Genomic DNA, 16,073 nt, shown 5'->3' on the forward strand with positions numbered 1-16,073 from the left:
AACCCCCCCCCCCCACTGGCCCCCCTTCACCTCCCACCGGCCCCGGACCTCCACCCCCGCCGTCCCCGCATATACATACATGCTAGACACGCCCTCTAACCCACACCGCTGACCCCCCTATTACCTGCGACAGCAGCTTGCTGGCGTACTGCGGGTTCTCCGCCAGTACGTCTGCTGCCAGGTCGTAAAAGCCGTGTGTAGGTTTGCAGTACAGCAGTAGGAGGTTGGCGAAGGTCTCCGGGGGGAAGGGCGGCGACTGGAGCAAGAAGTTGAGCTTTTTGAACCCGCCGGTGGGGTCGGTGTCCATGTTGATGAGGGCGCTGTTGTGGAGAGTCACCTGAGGCCAGAGGGGTCAGGGGATGAATAACCAAAAACCCGACAAACAGACGCGAAGGAGGAACGAAACCCCAGACCAAGGAAAACCGCGGACTGCTGAGCAACGGCAAGATAGGGATGGCCTCGCGGGATGGGCAGTGTGGTGCCCACAATCCACCCAACGCAAGACATTTCCCGCGGCTGAGTTCCCTTCCATCGACCCCAACCGCCCCAACCATCCTCCTGTTCACCGGGTGTTTATCACTCCATCCTCTGACTTAACCCCCTGACCCCACACACCGGGTCCAGCTCCTCCTCTGCCCTGGGTGGCATGTCGGTGAGTGCCTCCTTGGCGGCATCCACGTTCTTCATGGTGTACTCGATGGCGGCCTTCAGGTTGAAGGCCTCAATAAGGGCAGTCTCCTTCAGCGTCTGGCTGTTGCCCACACTGCGAACCTCCATGCCGTCCGTATTGCTGCGGAGGAGTTGGGAGGAGGAGAATCGGCGGGTTAGGATGGCGCGTGGGTGGACAGCGTGGGGTTCGTGTGGCCGTGAGGTGTGTCAGGCGGGGTGGAAAGCAGCAGTAACATCTAGAAACCGATCCAAACACGGCAGTGTGGGAAACGGTGTGTGGATCCGCGGCCGCCTTGCCTAGCTTTCCGGACACCCCACTAGCACACACACGCACACACGGACACCTCAACACACATACATACATACATACAACCCCCTACGGGGCCCTACAAGCGCACCTGCCCACGCTCAGCTCCGGATGCTCCCGCACCGCCTTCTCAATGATCTCCGCCAGGTGCTTCAGTGCGGGGCCAAACTGCTTAGTCTTGTAGTGGCACAGAGCGATGTTGTACAGCAGCTCGGGCTGGTAGCCAAGAGCCTATGAAGGAGGTGTGGTGTGGTTGGGGGTGGGTGTTGATGTCGATGTGCCGCGGTGCAGCTACGTGCGCGTGTATTGAAGATTCGGGCGGGCGTGGGCGGAAACGCTAATTCCACCTTACGAGCAAAAAGGATCAGACACCCATTAGTAGTAGTAATAGTAGTAGTAGTAGCAGCATTGACAGCAGTAGTAACAGTAGAAGTAGTAATAGCACAGTACGAAAGAAGGCCATATGTGCGTGGGTGGTGCCCCGGTGTGCATGTCCCGTGTAGTAATGGCCGTAGTGTCGTATTTGAACCCGGCGGAGGTGGATCTGGAGCCCCGGCAGCAGGTGGGTGGGAGATGGCAGCAATGGTCGGTCCCCCAGATAGTGGGATGAATTGGAGAGAAGTGCTCCGTAATGCCCACTCGGCCGCCCAAATGCGTGTGCATCTCTGTGTGTGCGTCTGTGTGTTGCGCGACTGCGCCCCAGGATTGGGGCAGCAGGGGTCACCTAGCTGTTCGAGCAATCGACCAAGTCCCCCTCCCCCTCTCCATTGGCACCCACAGGCAACACCCACAACGCCTCTGCATGAGCACCTGCGTTCGGCCCTTGCCCAGCATCATATGCACTTTCCTACCTTCTCCTCTCCGCCATCATCACCCATGACTACAACACTTTCTTCCGGGCCTAACAACCCTCCAGACCATCCAACACCGCCACAATTACCTTCCAGTGGACCCAACCACCCATTCGCCACATCGCCCCCTCCCCAGGCCAGCCCACGAGTCCCCACACCCGCCTACCTGGGCTCCTCACATCCCGGGGACTTCACAGGATGGCTTGGCTGCTGCCCCGCCCTTCGCCCCGAAAGCCCTACCCGCACTTCCCTAACCCCGCGACCCCCCATGCCCCCCCCCACCTGCACCGCATCATTGAACTTCTGCCTGGCCGCCTCGTACTTGCCCTCCTTGAACATGATGCAGCCCGTGTTGACCATGGTGTCGGGGTCATCAGGGACACACTTGTCGAGCTGACGTCGGCAGCCAGTCAGGTCATCCTGAGCGAGGAGGGGGAGAGCGGCGGCGAAAGAGGGGAGTTTAGGAGGGAATGGGGCCGAAGGAGGAAAGCGGGGGTCACGGGGAAAAGCAGGGGACCGTTGACGCCCCGGTGCAAACAGAGGGCTTCAGAAGGGAATGCTAGGTCCGGCGCCACCTAGGTCGTAGGGGGTGCATATACTGAGCAGGACGCTATGGACACACCTTCCCACCGCAACAACCGTGACCATACATGCACACACAAACTCCCCACACAAGCACGCAACGACATCGCAACGCGTCTTGACAGTCGGTCTTCCCCTCCGACATCCCAGCAGTCACTATGACTCCCAGAGGGAGGACACCGGAACTGGGACATAGGCGGATCCAACACCGGCGGACAGTACCCTGTCGGCTGCCGGCCGAGTTGCGCATAGCGGGTCAGCGGGTCAGAGCCGGTGGGGTTCCCAGGGTGGCCAAACAGCCGGACACTGCTATACGGATTATAGGCCACTAGCTCACAGTGGCCAACCTCCAGGATGCAAGTGCCCACATGTCCCGACAGACATCACCCAACACTACCCACCATACCCTGCACCCTGCAGCGTTACCCTGGTGTCACAACCCTGGTGTCATAAGCCTCCGCAAGCGAGCTCAACCTCCCAGTTCGGCTGCCAAGCCTACATAGCTGACCCAGATGCGCATCATCCCCCTCTTTCCTCGCACAAAACCGCGAAACCTGTGCCTAGTGCCTGGCACTCAAAACCTGGTGCACATGAGTGACCTCTTCTCGCCTTAGTGGGCGTTAGGTTAAGCCGGGCCCGCCACACAGGGTTGATTCTACCGTCGGCAAAAGCAGCCAGCCCGTTCACATAGTGGAACGGGACAGGAAAGGCGACTACAAAATGTGGCAGTCCGTACCTACCTGCTCGTATGCACACGCCACGAGCAGCGTCGTGACCGCCTTCTGGTGGCCCTCCACTTTGACAGCTGCTTTGCTAGACTCCGTGTACATCCCTCCCTGGAGCCCATCAAGAGGCAAGTTTAGCAAGGACGGTGGGGAGGAAGGTGGGGGAAACGAGGGCGTGGTGATGTAGTGGTATCAGGTAGTTTAGAATCGGGGATTTGGTCCTGTGCTGTAGACGTTTGGCCCGCCTGGCATCGAAGACATATCAGTTGATCAGTATGTTTTTCAGGCATATGACCGGGAATATGACAAGTCGAGGTCAGAGGGGCAAGACGAGATAGTGGTAGCAAGATGGGGTTTTCAATGCAGTCCAGCTCAAGTAGGGTGGACTTGCAACCGAGTATCATGGTCCTGTGCTCTACGCGCACCAGCAAACCAGCTTTCAGCCACCGCCGAGGGCAAATGGACGGCAGCGAGCATAGCAGGGGGTTCGGCGGTGGAAGGGAAGGGTTGCGTGCGACACACCTTATACAAGCTTTGGGAGTAGTAGAGTTTGTAATCCTCATTGTTTGGATACAGCGTAACAAGCTGCTCGTACCTGGAGGCCAGGTTAGAAGGGGAGACATGCGTAAAGACGCGCCATCGCACAAGGGACAAGTTCCCCTTCGCACCGCAACTTACATCTGCGAGGCAAGATCATATTGACCTGTATAGTAGTAACAGTATCCCAAAAGCGACAACGCTGCTCTGCTCTCCGGGATGTTCTGAGCGTGGTGAAGTTGAGAAGCATGTCAGGATGAACGCGCCACTTAACAGAACATCCATGCCATAGACAAATATATATAGCTCCTGAACACCCCTTGCCTGTAACTGGTATTGCAAATGGGATATCGCCTCGGTGAACTTTTGGTCCTTTATAAGGGTGTAAATTACTTGCGTATATTGGCCGTCCGCAATGGGCCGCTGAGGCTGCTGAAAATAAGCCATTGCAGCACTCAGGGCCGGCCCTTCAGCACAACCTTAATTAATTTTATGTCGCCAGAGGTCCAAGATGTAACTGTAATAGCCCTTGCTTACAACGCTTCAGCAAATAGTAATTTATCTAGGTCAAATTATAGAGACGTTACAGGGTCTTCTGCGAAATGTCACAGCGAAGAATTCAGACTTGGTACGGCAGTCAAGGATGCAGTCTCGAAAATAATTGTGGCAGAGATTATCCCCTGTCCATGGAATAACAGTCATCATGATCGTGCGCACCTTGAGGGAAATCCGTTGTGGGCCACAAACGTTCCTGACCAGTACGGTCAGTACAAGTCACGAACGCCAACTGCCAAAAGACAAAAACCGCCAAATGCCTTGCCACTTCAACCCTTCTTAATACTCACGTGACGACCTTTAGTTAGAGCTTCCATCATGGTTTACACCTCTCGCGCCTGGTAGAGGGAAACACGTGTTGGCGTTTCGGTTACAAGTACCGCGACCTTGTACGGCCCAGACGAGCCAAGAGGCACATGAGCACATTAGATTCGTGCAATCCTCGGTATGTCTGGTATGTTGGGAACTAACCCCCTGTGGACTCGGGTTCACTTTATAATATACTTCGTCTATAGCATGGATGGTCTGTTGTTCTGTTGTTGTTACAGGGTGGTTAAGCTTCACCAGTGGCCTCCTTCCCGAGGCAATTCCCTGCTCTCCCCTGCTAGAGAGGCACCCTAATCCATTCACCCCATCCGACTTCAGAGTGTACTCTTTGGGTTCGGCAACTCACCACCAGCATCCAACCAAATCTAGCGGATCAACGGCGCCTCAACTTAGTTCCTGGTCAGCTCGCAAGTTGATCTTATCACGTCCTACACCGTCCACAAGATGGGGGGCCACCTCCCATTTCATCTCCCCTCAACACCCGAGAGGTCGGCAGGCGGATTTGAACCCGGACACTCCGGGAGCAGAAGTCAGGCCTTAACATCTGCCAGCCACCTGCCTGGATGGTCTGTTAAGTGGCCCGTTCATCCTGACATGCTTCTCAACTTCACCACGCTCAGAACATCCCGGAGAGCGGAGCAGCGTTGTCACTTTTGGGATACTGTTACCGGGGCGTTGTCGAGCTGCTGGCTGCCCCGAAACCGCGTGACCAACCGATGCAGCATGGCACCCTACGACTTGGAGACCAAGACACCCTGCGCCGCGCCCGGCTTGCTGCCCTCCTTGGGCTTGGCCGCCTCCTCGGCAGCCACTTCGCTCTCCGTTCGAATCTGCACGGCAACAGGACGAGCATTGTTGCAACCAGAAAACTCCCAGGCGAAAATAATTACTTTTTGTATCTACCTGGCAAGAGGGATGCTGGGAAGGGGAGAAAGAAAGGAGGACACAACGGGTTTGCGTGTGGCGCGGAATGAAGCAACTTTCCTTTGTTTGTCCCATGCAAGATCATACACCACACATCCGACAGGTTCCACTGGCCTGTCTTTGCGCCAAGGGATGGTCACAAATACAGCCGCGGAAGCCATTTTGCCACCGACCCGATATCCAAGGAAAACGCCGTTTTTGGCTTGAGAACCTGCACTACATGGCCTGCCCACGACACGCTTGGCGTGGTAATCAAGCTGAAAGCGCTTCTCTTCGTGGTAACACTAGTCCTCTCATCCCGTGCTCTTACACACGTGAACCCAATCTTTGGCTACAACGCTTCCAGCTCCAAGACCAAGGCTTGACATTGATAGCTCGGGCCCGGTATAGGCGATAGCGCGATGATGAGCACATACATATGTACATCTTTGCACCCCATGTACTTAAAGACGCAAACGTTGCACTAGCCAGGGAGGTAGTCAGGCAGGTTACGGCCCCGGCCACCACACAGCGGCGCTTTCCCCGCTGTACCCGAATTTTGTGCTTGGTCTGAAACTCGTTCAGGTCCTTTTTCTGTGCGTCGAGCTGCTGCTTCAATGTGTTTATTGTGGCCTCCAGGTTCTCCTTGTTCTTTGCCACGGCAGGCATGGTCTCCTTAACCGTGCGCTCCACTAGCATGTCGCCCACCAGCCTGAAGCATTTCCTGTCCTTGTCCACCTTCTCCAGCGCCTCCAACACGAGCTTATGCTGTAGCGGTTGCGATGTATGGCGCATAGGTGGAAGGGGGGAAGGGCTCAGTATGTCCCTAAGTCTTTGGCAGTGTCTTGAGGGTCCAAAGTAGGGGCGCACCTCCGTCACCTCCGCCGCCAGCTCCGTTATTTTTCCCCATGTGATTTGGATCCGCTCCCGTTTGTTTTGGAACTCTGACAAGAGTTCCTGCTCTCTAGGTCCGGCGCTCATGGGTCGGCCTTTTCGTTTCAAGCCCTGGACTCTCTGCAAGCTAGAGGTAGTTCAGATGAAAGGTCTTCTAGTGTGCTGCAGCCAAGGATGGCCTCCGCTGCGGGTTCCGGCAGGTAAAGCGCCAAAGGGACAACTTGTCGAATCCTAAAGCCTGATTGAGGTATGATGCTTTCTTTCAAAACTTAGCTTAAGCGTGAATAAGGGTTCTTGGTAAAAAGCCTGGAAAGGGCGATTGAGTTCAGGACTGTACGGCCTCTCGACGGCTTGGCTGGGCCGTTTTAGGAGAATTTCAAGTGTCTCAAGTCAGCGGAATGTTCCAAAAGGTACTATTACTTATGTTGTGCGTTCCTAGCTAGTTTATCCCTTAATTCTGGCAAATAGGCAAGCCTGTTCTCCTTTATTAAAGAGTAGAACCCGTCATCTGCAGCTCCCTTGTGCCTAGAGTTTCCATCCCATCTGCCACCTGCAAGCCGCCGGCTGGCGGGCTTCGGCCCAAGCCCTTAGCACGATGAGCGGTTACGGCGCTACGCCAGCAACTGTGACAACCGGAGTTCCTTACATCTGCGGGCAATGCGGCTCTGAGATTAGCCTTAAGCCGGGAGACATCATACAATGTCGAGAGTGCGGTTATCGCATTCTATACAAGAAGCGGACGAACAAGGTGGTGCAGTTTGAAGCGCGATAACGATTGTGGGGCGCCATCGAGGAGCTGGGTCCACCGGCGGAGCTGGGACCGACGACAGCGACGCGGCGGCGGCGTGGCGCCCCGGGTTGAAGCAATATTTGGTCCTGTTCGGCAATACTGGGCTGCTAAATAGGGAACACTAGATGATTGGCTATTATGTGTCTGCTTTGTTGCCTCGATATTCGGAGGGGTGTCGCGGTTACGCTGTACTTGTGTAGTACAGGGACAAGGTGGCACGGGTAGAGATGCAGGCGGGGGGGGGCCGTCCTTGGTTGCAAGGTAGACCGTAATCAACCGCTAGTGCGGTGTCGTTACCGCACGTAAAACAACACCGGACACTGCAGCCGGACGGGCAACGGCTACACTCAAGCCTTCTCGATAGTGACGAAATGCAACAAACCACATCGTGCCTCAGTTCCTTTGCCGGCGACTCGGTGTGAACCGCATTCCCCAAGGCACGTCCATGCATCGTCAACGCAACAACCGTCACGAAAGCAAGCCAGCCACACTACAGTTTTCCATATTAAGTTTCAGGCTTGCTGTGATGAGCGCACTGTCTGAAGAGGTGACCCCACCCGTCTCGCAGAACGGAAAGCCTACCGCAGTTTGGGAACGCTGCAGCGCTCCTCACGAGGCTGAACTCCGAGGGCACACGCTCATATGTGCGGAATACGCTTAAGAAGTACCAACCCAAATCGTTGCGCTATGTCTTTCTGTCTCCACTCCTGTACAGACAGAAAAAATACATCACATACAGCAAGGCAACGCACGCACACGCTCGTTGCGTTCACGGGACAGCCATGTACGCATCGCATGTCATTGTTGTTTCCCAGGGCGCACATATGTGGTGGTTACTAGGGCACGTGGCCATTACCTGCGGGCCAGTGACGGAGACGGCGCGAGTACCAGCGGGTTAACGGCATTTCCCCTGCGCACCGGTCAACTCAACGCCGCATCGCACAGCCCCCCGCGAAACATTATGCATGCGGTGCTCTAGCATAGCAACCACCGAAAACATCGCGTGGGGGCCTTTTGACCCAGCCTCTGAACGTAAACCCGGCTCCCCCTCGACGCGAGACGGGCGCGTCATTAAACCCCCTGTGTCGTTGCGAGCTTTGTAATCTCACTCGTAGCTGTACCCGGCCAAGGTGCGCAAGAGTCAGACCAAGCATACCAACTGAACTCCACAGCGAGCACTCCCGGCGTCCGTCCGTTAAACCCCGTTTTGCAGAGCGGCCTCCCCCCCCCCACTGCATACAGCCACGTCACATGGCTCGCAAACGAGAAGGGACCACCGCTACCGGCACCAGGTCATCAGCGCCCAAACCTTTCCTCATACCACCAACAGCCAACGAAACACCGTGCGGTATGCGCCCACAACGCCTGTCAGTGTCAACAGAATTACTCCTCGATGCGTCTTGCCCTAATCCATTGGGCGGGCAAGCCGTCGCACACCACTAATGCAGAGGTAGCAGCGGGTTGCTTCAGTCGTGAGTTATACAGCGAACACTTGCACACACGCCGCAGCAGCTTGAAGGCCACACCACACCATAACTTTCAATCAAGAGTCTGATCACCCAACCTCGCCGCAATCACGCTTCCTTCCGTCTATCCAGAATTCGTTCCATACATTCACAAGGGAGCCGCTGACAGGACAAGGGACAAAGCACGCATACGCCGACACAAAAGAGAAAACACACAAGACACCTTTGCACGCACAACTGTAAGAGATGTCACCGCAGCCAATCATCATGCACACACATGCACACGCCGCTCTATCGCGCCGCCCCGACGCTACGTAACCGCCGGTAAGGGCTGGCTGTGCGGCTGCAGCCCTCATGCGCATCCGCACCAGCCACTAGTGCTCGCCAGCCTGCCGCAAAACGAGCCGGGGGTTTTCATGCCTACCACACACCCTCCCCCAGGCAATGATGGCTTGCGTACGTTCAACCCGGGGGGAATCCTCAAGGGCTGCGCGTCGCTGTCGAATGGGTTGCGCCGTGCATGCAATTTGCAGGCCCCGCGTCGCCGCACGCATTGGTAGAGCCCCGGATGGCCCCGGGTGGGGATGGGGCATATGGGAAGGGAAGGAGAGCACCGCACAACACGTGAGATTGCTTTTGGGCCAGACGGCATAGTCTCGTTATCAGGTAAACCACGCAAAATACAACATCAGGGGCCACATCATTTGCTGCTGCGGGCGCTGTTCGCGTTGGCGTACACAGCCGCCTCCTCGCGCCACATGGCGTAATTGTCCTTGACCGCATCCAGCATAGGAGTGGCATCCTGGAACGCCTGGGCGAAGCTCTGGAACAGTGGCAGTGCCACGATATCGAAGAAGCCGACCTATCACAAAAAGCAGACATAACAGCACAGGAGTAGCAGCAGCGGTTGCTTATTAGGGGTCCCATATTCGGCAGAAAAAAGCAAGAGGAATTACAACATGACCCATCTTGCAGAATTATCACCGTGCCACACACCACGTAGATTCAAGACCAAAGCGCCGCCACCTGGACGGTGCCGCGCTCTGGCCTTTCAAGGCGCGCTTGGATAGGGCAGCCGCCTTGCCGGCTTCTTCCTAAGTGGACATGCCCACCTAGCAAAACCCTGGGTCCTTTTATCCCGTACGCTGACCCTCTCAAACCACCAAAAACGGCCCTCCCTTGCCGTACCCTATATTTCGAGTACCTTCACCCCGCGCACCCGTACCTGCGACTTCGTAATGCCGTTCTTTTCCCTGTCCATGAGGGGTGACACTGTCAAGCCGTTTTGCTTTTCCCGGTCGCCCTGCCGGAAGAACTCCTCCTCCAAGTACTGCACCCACTTCTTGTGCACGACACGGGGACTGGCCAGATGCCCCAGATCAGCGCATTTGAGCGCCACCTGCACATCAGCGTGCGAGCGCGCGTGTGTGTGTGTGCAACGCGAGTCGCACGGTAGGGTGGGTTGCGGCAGGGCCCAGACTGCAAATTCCTGGCCTACGTACTCTGCGCGCGTCTTCTTTATTCGTCTCAACCATACATACGCGCATACGTCATGGACGACGCAATTCCTTTCCTTCGTACCCTTAACGCCCGGGCGTGCCACTCACGCTCACGAGCCGGCCTGCCCGCTGGTCAGCCGCAGGGCTCCAACCCCTCACGGCGATGGGTGTATATGCATGTCCGCCCCAGCTTTGATAAAACCCGATATTCTAGCCAGCCTTATTGCCTACTATATGGATGGCTCACTATAATCCAACGGTCCTTGCACTCGAAGTCCCCATGGCTCCCGTTTGTTACACTCAGGTTGGAAGTAACCCGAAAACCCCCAACAGCCTACGCGCATTCCCCCCACAGACCCGCAAAAACTCTACTCCCACAGCCACAACATGAATACGGCCCTGGCCCAGTCCCGCGCACACTCTGCTATACTGCCGCCCTGGAACCCCCCTCTGGACCGCCCTACCTGGGCCTACAAGCCTTCCCACGCTACCCAGCTCTGTCCCACAATCAACCCCTGCGCCCTTGTCAACCCCCCAAGCAGCACGCACCCCAGACGCACCTGTAGCACGAGGCTTCGCTGGTCCTCATCGATTACTTTGTGCCCGTCCTGACTTGTAGGGTGCGGCGACGTGCGCATCGACTTTCCGCCCGACCCGTTTCCACCGCTCGGCACCGACCCATTCAGCTGCATCTTCGCCTGGAACATGCTGTGGATGGCGAAGTGCTGCTTCATGTCCGTGGCTAGCACCATCTCGATAATCTGCTTGCGAAGGGTCTCCTGTCGTACGATAAACCATAGGCAAAATGAGGAAAACACGTCGGGGAAAATGACGCGAGGCATGTGCAGCACGACGCTGGAGTGCATTCTTGACTGCAAGCTTGGATGCACAAAGCAGGGATTGGAGGTAACGCGAATAACGCCCTATGCCAGAGGAGTAAAAGCGATTGCGTGGAGGCGGGAGAGGAAGGCTGGTTGGTGCACATGCGGTTCATACGGTCACGCGGAGATTCAAAAGGCACGGAGCGGAGATTTTGGACCCCCGTGACTGTTGGCGGTGCTTGTCGGTTGGCGCTGCGCACTGGACCCGTTTCAGGCAAACAGGGAGGAATAGGTTTGTTCACAACGCACGGAGGAGGTTCATGGGAAGGGACACCGTTCATGCAGCGGGCCGACTGTCGGTCCAGGGACCACCACACCCCGCGCTCCCCGACCAATTCGCGTGTAAGCCCCCGGACGACACCACGGCTAGGCCCGAACTCCGTGCAAAGGCTTTCCCAACCTCGTTTCAAGGCGGTGTTCCTTTTCCTAGACTAATCCCACTTCGAGCATATACAATTTGGTTTCAAGGCTTACGAACAAGACATTCCTCTTCCCTTCATTCGCCATTCGTGGCACACGGCGAGTAGTGCGGCGATTTGCCTTCCCCCCTTTGCGGACCCAACCTCCCCCAAGTTTCAAATATTTTACTACGTGTACCGAAGGACCCTACAGGTCGATAAACATCCCGATTTTTCATTGCAAGCTTTGAACCCGAAAAATCACACACATACTCCACACACCCCGTACCAAGGCAACCCAGGTCCAATGAATGCCCTCACCGGATCAATCAAACCCTTCCCTCGCCCTCACCCGTTGTCGCCCCCAAAACCCATCCCATATGCAGAACCACTACATACCCGGAGCTTGTTGGGCATCTTGCGCAAGAAGTTGTACTCGTCCGAGTTCATGAGCTGAAAGGACGCCGCCAGATGGTGATTTTCCATGGGCGATCGGTCATTGTACAGCACCGCGAGACCATCCGAGACGCGAATAAGATAATCGTTGTTAACCCCCTTGTGCTCGAAGTCGTGGATAATCTGTTGCTCAATGGGGCAACGGATCAGGCGTAACCATGTGACACGTAGTTAGTTATCTTCGTGCCGTTGGGGGGGGGCCCAAAAAGGTGGCCGTCCGCACACCCACATGCAAAGTGAGTAATTTTTTGGTGTGCATGTGAGCGCGCAGGCCTCTGCATGCGTTTGTAATTTGCTCTCGCGGGGACCTACATGCCGCTGATGCGCTTCATCCCACGCGCCAGCACGGGAACAAGCGCGTGACCTCAGGTCCGGTCGGGTGCTTTGCGCTCCTGCTGTTCGGCCATCCGGTGCTGCTGAGCTGATGTGCTACGCTCCGTGAAACGTCCGCAGCATTCCCGTGCAGTGACATGACCGTCTCGCTACACCCATCCTCCAGTTGTCCGTAAGCGGCTGCTCAGCCTACGCCATGCGCGAGAGGACCCCCATCAACGCCCCACCCACCCCAATAGGTGCCCACCCGGCTTTCCGTCCCCTACACAACGCCGTCACCCAGCGTCCCAGCCACGATACTACGATGTGCAGCCCTTCCCTCCCACTTCCAGCCCTGTTCAAGCCGGCCGTCTCTTCTCCTCTAACCCTCCCTATCCCCAGCTCCCCGAGTCAGGACGCCGGTGTCCTCTTGTGGCCCCCCTCACCGCCGAGAGGTAGCAAGACGTGAGCGACACCTCGTCGCAGTACCCATGGCCGATGAGGCCGCCCCGCACGACCAACACATGTAAGCTCTGTAACACGTCCGCTGCATGGATGCGGTTGTGGTACGGGTTGTTCGGGTACCCGTCCTCAATCCGCATCAGGAACTTGACGAGCCGATGATCGTCCATTTCGAACTTGTCCGCCACTTCACAGCGCTTCAACAGCGCATACGACAGCAGCGACAACGGCCGCCCGCCGCTGACCTCGTTCAATTTGAACGCATCGAACTGCCAGTCGTCCACTTTCGCAAGCACGTCCAGGACCTGGCATGCAAAAGTTGAGGTTGGACCCGCAGCACGCACGCGTCAGGGCTTTTCCCCCATGAACCTCTGCGTCCGACTCGGAGGCGAAACCGACACTACTTCGTACACGTACGCTGCAGCACAGACGATCCCTTCGGCGGAACCGGAATGCGCGATACATTCACATGATGGCCTACGTCGAGTGCTTGTCTCCGGATAACCCGCCTATTGCCCGATGCCAATGTGAGGTAATCCTAAGTTGGGTATCCAGGCACACACCCTACCCAACCCTACTAAAGAAGAAATATGCATCATCCCATAACAGCCAAGATAGTATTTAACACCCGGGATGTGTAAGTCTGCATGGGATAAATCCACCCGGTGCGGCAATAGCCCATCGCGCAACATGGTGGGGCCATGGGACGTGCCTTCAGCGACCCCCTCCACGCAGCTCTCCAACCCCCTTCCTGCACGCACGCACCTCGTCAGGCAGGTTCTTGTGCATGGCGATCAACGCCTTCACGCTGTCCTGCGTGACGTTGCTACGAGCGTAGATGTGCCGCAAGTCCTGGTCCGGGTGTACCGGACCTGACCCGTGCTCCTCCCCTTCCTCCTCCACCTCCTTGATCTGCAGAAGCCATGCAAACCGTGAGCAGGTGGGAGTGGACACAGCTCCCTTGCCCCCGAGGCCCCCTGTTTGCCCCGCGGCACCTCCGCACCTTGGCTGGCCGCCTGGAGCTGAGCAACTGAATGAGGCTCTGACTGACTTCGCTGTCTAGCACCGTCTGGCTGTTCTTCATCAACTGCTCGTTGAAGTTCACTGGCTGCCGTAGGTCGCCCGCCTGAATGATGGCATCGCGCAGCTCGATCGCTTCCCGGGCGGAAACTTCGTGCCCACGCATGATTTTATCTAGCAACTTTAGTGTCTTGTCCGCTGGGGTATCGATGTCGATGGCTGGCTTGTGTACGGGGTCCCGCTGCGCCAGGGCCTCCTCTAGCTGTGCCTCAAGCCTGATGATTTTGAGCACGTAAGCACCCGAATTTAGGATATCAGCGAAGACAGAAGATTCCCAGTTAATACAAGAGAACCAGGCAGGTTCATGTACCGACCAATCACATTGCAGCGGCACGCGACAAAAGCTGGGCTAGGGATACCAACAGAAATCTCTCACCGTTGGTTCTGCTTCTTAATCTGCTCCTCCAACGCCTTCACTTGCGAGATGTTTTGCTCGCATACGAGCACTGCTTTCTGCTGGCTGACGGGATCGATGGACGGCCACATCTCATACAAAACCCAGCGGTATTTCCCCGGATGCCGCTTACTCCATCTGAGCTGTGGGAATCGGTGGCAAGGCTGCTCGAGCACAAAAATAGCTTCCATTGCATCCTTGTACATTTCGTCCGGTCCCAAGCTCCCATCACATTCCCCAATAGCCAGGTAGTTCTGAAGGTTGTAGTTCTCGCATGAACCAAGATGCTCTGCAGCGGGAAAAACGCCATGAGTGGCGAAAATACGAGTTCGTGTAACCGAGCCGCACCCCACCAATGCAAGCTTGCGAGAATCCCACATCCCGAAAGGGTTATGTCATACTTACCATTTCTGCTCGAATATGAATTAACTTAAACGGCGAATGCAAGGACGTAGGCCGAAGGGATTCACATACCTCGCATGTTGCAGAGCGCCCGTTTGTTGGCTGCCAACAGCTTCCCGCTCTCATCAAACAGAAACTGGAACATGGGGTGGTTATTGCACATCTCCACCAGCCGCAGCTGGTTATCCTCTACCGTGGGGGCAATCTGCGCCGTGACCTGCGCCGCCGTGGCCGGTCATGCACGCGTATCAGGCAACCTGAGACAGCATCACAGAGTTCCAGATGACCACACCTGTATCAACGTCAGGTCCCGCTCCCGCTCAGCTGCACCCTTGAGGCGGATGGGCTTGTATGATGCTTTCAACACAAGCTTTGGCTTGTCCAGCTTCATAAAGCCCGGGACAGGCTCCCCACTGGTCACCGTCACATTGATCTCCTTCTTGTCGACCTGAGAAACACGTGGCCCCATGTCATGAGGGCGCGCACAGTATCGCCGAGGCGTCGAGACCAGCAGACCCACCTCCACATCCTGGTGCACCTGTGCATTTAGCTTCTTCCATAATCGTAGCTGTTCTGGCGTAAACTGGCCGAGCACGTCCAGTTGCGGCAACTTGAAGGCCGCCTCGTCTACACCAAACAACTCCAAGGACGCCCTGCAAGGACGCCATAAGCCCACTTAGCCTTGGTGGTTTCCCACTAGACCAAAGAGCCACTAAAGAGGACTATCTTACTTATTGCCCCACACGTTGACACTAAATGTGCTGTCATATATCCAGATGGGCGCTGCGCAAATCTCAAAGACTTGCGCGTGAATGCCCAGGTCCAGGACCTGTGCCAATGGAAAGACCGAATGTTTGTTGAATTCCCCGTCACTGGAAAGGTGGAGCGTCCTGTCCAAAGCTGCGGCGGTTACCTCGCCGCTGCTCTGGGGTTCGTTCCCCATCTCGTTGCCGATGACGCACGGGACTGCTAAACGGGGCAAGACCCGGCCCAAGAGGCTTTCTGGCTGCCGCAAATATTGCTGGCGCTCAGGGCGCCATGCTGCTGCCTGCGGCTGAAGCCCCAAGAAAGCCCCTCGCCCGTCCTGCCGCTGCAGAGGTCCGGCCTGCTGGACAAGCTCGCAGCAGCAAAATCGAGCGCTACGTAGTAGCAAAGCTCCACAACAGCTAAGATGGCCAAAGGTCCAGGCAGAAAAGGCTGGTCCGGTTCAGCGAGCCTGGATGATACCGCTCCTCCGCAGCCCGTAAACAGCTGTCTACTGCGCTGCTGAAGTATCCTCAGCTCAAGTCCAACAGGATTAACTGGCCCGCAGCTCCGCGCAGCGCGAGCCACTGCTCCTCCTCCTTGCGCTGAGAGGGGGAAGGCTCTTGCGGGCCCACCAGACCACTAACCAACCATGGTACATTAAGTCTAAAAGCGATACAAAGTCCTCATCTCAATTGGTCTTCACGGCAGCGTAGCCGTGTTATTCTTGGTAGTTGGTATGCCACAATATCAAACCCCAAAAGGATAGGAGAGCGAATCTTAAAGATACAAGCAAACCAAGTGCATACGGTAGCTTGCAAAGCTTCTTTGGGAAACAC

The 16,073-nt window shown here is 56.4% G+C and overlaps 4 protein-coding genes across 4 annotated transcripts in view; 1 reads left to right on the plus strand and 3 right to left on the minus strand.

Annotated features, from left to right (window-relative positions):
* VOLCADRAFT_81612 (uncharacterized protein) overlaps nucleotides 1-4,118 on the minus strand; it is a gene marked incomplete at its 5' end in the record, with an annotated part of 9,548 nt that extends 5,430 nt beyond the window's left edge. Inside the window, 8 exons of the mRNA XM_002951778.1 lie at nucleotides 125-337; nucleotides 616-790; nucleotides 1,068-1,207; nucleotides 2,110-2,247; nucleotides 3,150-3,241; nucleotides 3,653-3,729; nucleotides 3,813-3,895; nucleotides 3,987-4,118. Of these exons, the coding sequence (XP_002951824.1) occupies nucleotides 125-337; nucleotides 616-790; nucleotides 1,068-1,207; nucleotides 2,110-2,247; nucleotides 3,150-3,241; nucleotides 3,653-3,729; nucleotides 3,813-3,895; nucleotides 3,987-4,118 (1,050 nt within the window). The remainder of the gene's footprint in view (nucleotides 1-124; nucleotides 338-615; nucleotides 791-1,067; nucleotides 1,208-2,109; nucleotides 2,248-3,149; nucleotides 3,242-3,652; nucleotides 3,730-3,812; nucleotides 3,896-3,986) is intronic.
* A 635-nt stretch (nucleotides 4,119-4,753) lies between these two features.
* Nucleotides 4,754-6,623, minus strand: VOLCADRAFT_105238 (uncharacterized protein). The gene is made up of 3 exons (XM_002951779.1): nucleotides 6,327-6,623; nucleotides 6,009-6,224; nucleotides 4,754-5,383 (listed from the first exon to the last, which is right to left on the minus strand). The coding sequence occupies exons 1-3, from the start codon at nucleotides 6,435-6,437 to the stop codon at nucleotides 5,285-5,287; spliced, it is 426 nt and encodes a 141-aa protein (XP_002951825.1). The 5' UTR covers nucleotides 6,438-6,623; the 3' UTR covers nucleotides 4,754-5,284.
* Nucleotides 6,624-6,945: 322 nt separating this feature from the next.
* VOLCADRAFT_61695 (uncharacterized protein) lies at nucleotides 6,946-7,122 on the plus strand (the record flags this gene model as incomplete). Its single annotated transcript, XM_002951685.1, has 1 exon — nucleotides 6,946-7,122. The coding sequence occupies one exon, from the start codon at nucleotides 6,946-6,948 to the stop codon at nucleotides 7,120-7,122; it is 177 nt and encodes a 58-aa protein (XP_002951731.1).
* A 2,159-nt stretch (nucleotides 7,123-9,281) lies between these two features.
* pde4 (3'5'-cyclic nucleotide phosphodiesterase) lies at nucleotides 9,282-12,934 on the minus strand. Its single transcript, XM_002951780.1, has 5 exons — nucleotides 12,599-12,934; nucleotides 11,784-11,963; nucleotides 10,666-10,884; nucleotides 9,832-10,005; nucleotides 9,282-9,468 (listed from the first exon to the last, which is right to left on the minus strand). Exons 1-5 carry the CDS (start codon nucleotides 12,782-12,784, stop codon nucleotides 9,307-9,309), a joined length of 921 nt encoding a protein of 306 aa, XP_002951826.1. The 5' UTR covers nucleotides 12,785-12,934; the 3' UTR covers nucleotides 9,282-9,306.
* Nucleotides 12,935-16,073: the final 3,139 nt, after the last annotated feature.

The sequence above is a fragment of the Volvox carteri genome, assembly GCF_000143455.1.
Source record: "Volvox carteri f. nagariensis unplaced genomic scaffold VOLCAscaffold_25, whole genome shotgun sequence".
In the NCBI taxonomy this organism is placed as follows: Eukaryota; Viridiplantae; Chlorophyta; class Chlorophyceae; order Chlamydomonadales; family Volvocaceae; genus Volvox; species Volvox carteri.

Excerpts from the sequence above, each read along its gene's own strand:
- VOLCADRAFT_105238 (XM_002951779.1), bottom strand. The coding sequence starts at position 6,437 with ATGAGCGCCGGACCTAGAGAGCAGGAACTCTTGTCAGAGTTCCAAAAC. Across the intron at positions 6,225-6,326 it reads TGGCGGCGGAGGTGACGGAG|CATAAGCTCGTGTTGGAGGC; the intron begins GTGCGCCCCTAC and ends CAACCGCTACAG. Across the intron at positions 5,384-6,008 it reads AGACCAAGCACAAAATTCGG|ATTCGAACGGAGAGCGAAGT; the intron begins GTACAGCGGGGA and ends GTTGCCGTGCAG.
- pde4 (XM_002951780.1), bottom strand. The coding sequence starts at position 12,784 with ATGGACGATCATCGGCTCGTCAAGTTCCTGATGCGGATTGAGGACGGG. Across the intron at positions 11,964-12,598 it reads CGTCTTGCTACCTCTCGGCG|ATTATCCACGACTTCGAGCA; the intron begins GTGAGGGGGGCC and ends ATTGAGCAACAG. Across the intron at positions 10,006-10,665 it reads AGCGAAGCCTCGTGCTACAG|GTGGCGCTCAAATGCGCTGA; the intron begins GTGCGTCTGGGG and ends GCTGATGTGCAG.